Source organism: Cryptomeria japonica, chromosome 3, assembly GCF_030272615.1.
Source record: "Cryptomeria japonica chromosome 3, Sugi_1.0, whole genome shotgun sequence".
NCBI lineage: Eukaryota > Viridiplantae > Streptophyta > Pinopsida > Cupressales > Cupressaceae > Cryptomeria > Cryptomeria japonica.
This window is the reverse complement of record NC_081407.1, coordinates 204358081-204364080: the sequence shown is the minus strand read 5'-3', so window position 1 is coordinate 204364080 and position 6000 is coordinate 204358081. Positions and strand designations below refer to the sequence as shown.

At 37.7% G+C, this 6000-nt stretch overlaps 1 protein-coding gene across 2 annotated transcripts in view; it reads left to right on the top strand.

Annotated features, from left to right (window-relative positions):
- The first annotated feature begins 3731 nt into the window (after nt 1-3731).
- Nucleotides 3732-6000, top strand: part of LOC131034230 (protein DWD HYPERSENSITIVE TO UV-B 1) — a 138425-nt gene continuing 136156 nt past the window's right edge. The window contains exon 1 of one of the 2 annotated variants that reach the window (XM_057965636.2): nt 3732-3910. In XM_057965636.2, coding sequence (XP_057821619.1) covers nt 3885-3910 — 26 coding nt within the window. In that variant the 5' untranslated portion in view covers nt 3732-3884. The remainder of the gene's footprint in view (nt 3911-6000) is intronic. The other variant, XM_057965637.2, reaches the window with a different exon arrangement.

Below are 6000 nucleotides of genomic sequence, written 5' to 3'. Positions count from 1 at the left end.
GAGTAGTATCCCTTGTCCTAAGTATCTCTACAAGTTGTTGGAGTCAGGTGGTGTGCTAGAGTTGTTCATATTTGTCATGAATCTCATGGGACTAGAGTTGGAATGCCATTGTTTTTAATGGTAAAACAGGTTTTGAAGGGACCTGAAACCCTTTAACAACAAATCATAGAGTAGTCTAGACTTAACAAGACATTAAGCCAAAAATAGACCACACAAGACTAAACTGTCCCATAAGATAAACATAAAGCATCATAAAAGCAAGGGGGCAAACAAAAAATAGACAAAAACAACATAAGCCTGAACACAATAGAGAAAACTAGAGAACAAAAACTCCAGCAACAACAAGCCCAACGAAGAGGCAACAAAACACCAGCACTAGTCCAACAACTTCATTGACTGTGCCATTTCCTTTTCAATCTCAATCATTGTGTTGGTGGTTTTCTTTAGCTTCTAAAAATTAGGAGGAGGTCCCACTACCTTTCTCTTCAAAGTACCTCTCGTTCGTTTGCTGGGGCCCAAGGAGATACCCGGATCATTATTGGTGTCCACATCCACAATGTCTTTTAGCTAAAACTGTTCTTCAAGACTAGTGATCATATTCTTAAAGCTCTCGACCGTGGCACCTATCATACCATGACTAGTTTTAACAACCACTTTGATGGAATCCTTTATTTTCCTAGTCTATTCTTGTTGGGTCGCCATCCTAGCCTCATAGTCTTTTTTGAAATTATCAAAGGCCTCCATAGTAGTCTTTACGCAATTTATAACAAAGGCCTTCTCTTTCTCAGACCAAGGACTGTTCTCATCAGATACATGCACATTACCCATATCCTTAACTTTACCTTTCAAAACCTCCAAGTTACTGCCATGTGCTCTCTGTTTAAGTTGAATATCTTTGATTTCATGGAATATCCATTTGAAAAATTTGAAATTATTCACCACCCCATCTCTAGCTAAGGCTAGGACATCAGTAACAAACTCTTTCTCATCACTGAGCAGAGGCGAAGAGGGGTCGAGGGTATTCGAAAAACAAGGTTGCCTCTCAGTGTTAAGGTTAGGTTGAGAATCAATGGAAACTGAAGGAGAGGGGTGCCTGCCTTGACCCAAAGAATTTTCAATCAAATCACCAGTAGTATTAGAGCCTAGGTGAATACCAGGGTTTTTAGATTTGGGGCTTTTAACAACAAGGTCTTTACCCTTGGTCTTAGGAGGGGATGCTCTGGGAGAGAAGTCATCATCATTAGTGTTAGTATGATAGTCATCCCTCAAAGATTGAGAATCATCTAAATCAAGATTAACCTCAGATCGGAGGAGGACACAGGTGGAAGAGACTTAACATGTTAAAAAATTAGAAGGATTAAGCCTTCATGCAAGACATGGTTTTTAATAGGGTCCTTCTTATGTTCTACAATTTTGGTAATCAACAAGGACACAAGAAAGAAGGGGAAAGAGATTCTAACCATATGCCGAAAGTGATTGAGGAGCACAAAGTGGTAGGCAAAGGCTCTTGTGTATCACCCATCAAGAGTAATGCACTCCATGAGTAATTTCAGGACATCACCCCGGATAGTCTTTATCTTCGTTGTATTTTAGCTTGTGGTCCCGTCTCTCACCAAGTCTTTCTTCTCCTTCTCTTCTTTCGGAAAAAGCATGAGCACCTTATCAGAGAATTTTTGGTCTTTATAAAACTTCACCCCATCAGTTGAGAGCCTAGCAACCTCTACAATAAGGTCTTCATTAACAACAATTTCCATTCCAAAAAGGGTGACCATCCCCTTGTTGTAATTTTTAACAAACCCTCTCGTCACCTTGGCTTTGCCGCCATGCAATTTTTCTATATAGGTAATAAAACCATCCTTCTCCAGAATACGCCATATGCTTTTGTTATTTTTCAACTCAGTGCAGTCCATCAGCTCCGCTCGTTTCAAATCCCCACCCATATTGTGGTAACCATTGTGCACAGGAAGAGGGAGAATTCTGTATTTGACAGAAGCACTGGAGTTCTTCAAACAGGAAATGACCCCAAATTGAAGGTAAACACAAAATAACCCCAATCACACCCAGAAAACGTGCGAAGAGAAACCTCTAGAATGGAAATTAATGCGAGGAGCTCGTGACGAGCTCGACATACACTCATGGCAAAGTTAATCATGACAAGTTAAGTTCTCTGCTGGTTAGGCTATCCAACCTTAATAATCCCCCCACTTCATCATCCAATTGGTCCCCTTTTCGCCATATTCTTTTATCATTAACTTGAACTCCAAAGTTGGCAAAATAATCCACGACTTTATTACTTTCCCTAAATATGCAGGAAATGTGACAAATTTCAAAAGAGTCAATAATTTTATGGGATAAACCAATCCAGATAGCAATATTCCATGAAGGATTAGTTTCTTTTTTGAGACACTAAATAATGCTTTTGGAGTCCCCTTCTATCCACACCTTTGAACAATTTATCTATTTAGCAATCAAGAGAGCCTAGTAGGCTCCAATGGCTTCGGCAACGTGGTTTGTCTGGCTACCCAAGGAGAGCGCCATTGCCGAAATACAAATGCCATTATAGTCCTTAATCACTCCCCTACACCTAGCTGGACTCAGATTTCCCTTCGTCGCCCCATCAAAGTTAATTTTAACCCAACTTGAAGGAGGCACATGCCAACAAGTACCGTCCCAAAGTTTTCTAATAGGCTTGAAAAGTCTCGCAATGTCCAACTGAATTTTCCATGCATTTGCAATCCTGTGATCATAGTCAGTGCAATTTTGAATCTCATTTCTCACCTGGATACTGTTAAGATAATTGAAACTTCCCTTCACAACTCTGTAGATTTTGTGGAATACAATCTGAGCTGATAAGGCATAGTCTCTAAATATCCTATTGTTCCTGTCTTTCCATATACCCCAAACTAGATGAGACATGATTTTTTGAAGAAACTATTGTATTTCAAACTAGTGGAGGACTGGAACTGGATATGGGAGTTTTTCCTATTTTCTCAAGAGGCGATGATCGGGTGAATCCATATTGTGGGGTTCTTCCTTTTTTGGTAGTGTGATGCTGGCTAGAGGTTGTTGGTTGATGGTTGGTGTTAATGGTATTGAGGAAGCCCTTTTATACTATATTGAGATGTGCCCTAGTTCATATGTGACATGTAAATCCTTAAATTTTAGGACATAATTTTGGAGAAATATGAGGTTTTCACCCTCTGTTTTGTAATTGCAAAGGTATTTGGGGCTTGGGGTTGTAGAAAAATCTAATGGCTCTACATGGCCAATTCTAGTGTAGGCAATGGGGGTTTTGATCTATGAGGAATCAAAACATAGTGATATCTCTTAGACATCATTATGTAATCAATTTTTTTTTAATTAATATAATCTATACTTACGATACAAATAATCTTAAATAACTTTTTTAGGTGTCCATATATATAAAAATAAAATAAAACAATTCTTAAGTAAAATAAATATAATAATTTTAAGATATTTATATTAATGTATCTATTTTTAATTTTTCTACATTTATATATACAATGTGCTACATTACATATTAAATTATAATTGATGCTTAAATGATTTTTAATATAAATCTAGACAATTTATAAAAATTATATCAACAAATGTAATATTAACATAAAATAATAATAAAAACAATTAATCTTTACAACTTACTAGTAGTAGCAGATAAATAGAATAGTGTAGTGTACGTCAATAAATGTACCTTTTTGTACGGAATCCCAATGCAAAGGGGTTTGGAAACGTAAAACAAAGGTTGAGCTCATGTTCACGGTCAGACTGATCAAGGGCACGGTTTATTATATCGGGTGGACTTTATGTGTGACGAGAAGATCAGAAATTGCGAGTTTGAAGGTCTCGTGCCCAACTAGACTGAGATGGAGATTGCCACTTTGGAAGCCCGGTATGAATTTATCTTCTATTTTTTTTCGGTTATGTTTTCACTGTGTAGATACATTACATTCAAAATTTTTGCTACATCACAACATATCTGAATCCGTGTATCGTTCCTGCAATAATTAAACTTTTTATTCACTGTATGGCTCTCTGTATCTGTACGTGAATGTTTTTGTTTAAATTTCACGTAGGATCTTCGGAGCTTGATGATAAAACAATGCTTGAATGTTAAAAGGACTTGCGCTCTGTTTGTAATGGGCAGGTGCATTTTGGGCTTAGCCTAGGCCTAAAAAAATTCAATAAAAGCTCGCAAATTAAACCGGTCAAAACTCAATGGAAATCACCTACATACTGATCAAAATCACTAAAATTGAGTCCTCAGTGCTGGAAATCCTGTACTTTCCTTAGTGGCTGTCGTATGCCAGTAATTCAGATGTTGAATTGTATAAGGGTTAGTCATGGAAAACACCTATACACTGACCAAAATCACTAAAATTGAATTCTCGGTGCTGGCAATTGTGCTTTTTCCTTAGATGGTGTTGCATAACTGATGACAGTAATTCAGATGTTCAATTGTGAGAGAGAGGGTTAGCATACTAGCATTACGTTTTTTTCTACTTTTAATATTTATTGATTGGTGAGGCTTTCTTAGCGTGGGCCTCAGAGTCAGTGAGGGGCACTGATAGTTTATTTCTTTCTTTAACTTTATTTTGTAAAGATTAGAATGAGCAGAGAAAACGATAAGAGAAACAGAAAAAGCAATAACAAGAGACAACACACGATTTATCGTGGTTCGGCAAATTTGCCTACATCCATACTCAAAGCAGGGAATAACTTCATTAATCAACTCTACAATACATGGGTTGTACACAGCCATTATATAATCATAATCAGCTATGAAATGAACAGTTGTGAGAACGCGAATGGTCATGTGACCGTTGGGCTTCACATTCCCAACAATCTCCCCCGTGAAGTCCAACTGGTACAGCCATGTAGAACATCCCTGCTTCCATTGTCGAATTCATATTACAACCAGACCCAGCGAAGATTTGAGCTTCGCAAAACTCCGTTCACGGACACTGCGAATAAGTCGTCTCCAAAAGAGATCCCAATCAAAAGCATCTTCTCTTATGCTCCCCTTCACACCGAACAAAGTATTGGAAAGATCATTAACTTGTTCGAAAATGAACCCTCCATCCTGAAATAAATCATTAAGATCATCGGTGCTCTCCCATGATAGAAAAAATGGAAGACATGTCATCTTTCTCAAACACCATGAAAGATGAGGCGGGCTCTGATACCAATTGTAAAGATTAGAATGAGCAAAGAAAACGATAACAGAAATAGAAAAAGCAATAACAAGAGACAACACACGATTTATCGTGTTCGGTTAATTTGCCTACATCCACACTCAAAATAGGGAATAACTTCATTAATCAACTCTACAATACATGGGCTGCACACAGCCATTATATAATCATAATCAGCCATGAAATGAACAGTTGTGAGAACGTGAATGGTCATGTGACCGTTGGGCTTCACATTCCCAACATATTTTTGGGTGTTCAATTGATAATTGGCGAGTTCTCGTTAGTCAGGCTGAATACATAGTGAGTGTTGGGGAGATTTGCAGAGTCTCAAAACTATGGTTTAACACCGTCATTGTTTTGCTGTTGATGAATGCACTTGCCTACGATTTTATCGTCATCTTCAACTTTGGTGAAAAGATGAATTTGAACTCCCTTCACTATTCATCCTTTTCTTTGTTCGAGGTCCCCACTTGAGTTACATGCTGTTTTACTAATGTTTTACACGTAAAAAAAAAAGAATGCCTCAGGTTATTTGTCATCATTGTCTTTGTGAGATAATGACATGTGGATAAAACACAGTTCTCCCAAATCATACTGATGGGAGGAATTTCCCAATGTGTTTGTCCTAGTGCAATTTATTTTAGCTGCAAGGACTTTGGGATTTGAATGTGTATCCACAGTATCCCCGTTTGTAGTAGCTAAGATAGACATTAAATGATTGCAAAGATTGAAAACATGTTCGTAGTCTTCACATGTCAATCAATATGATCCTCCATCACGTGTCATA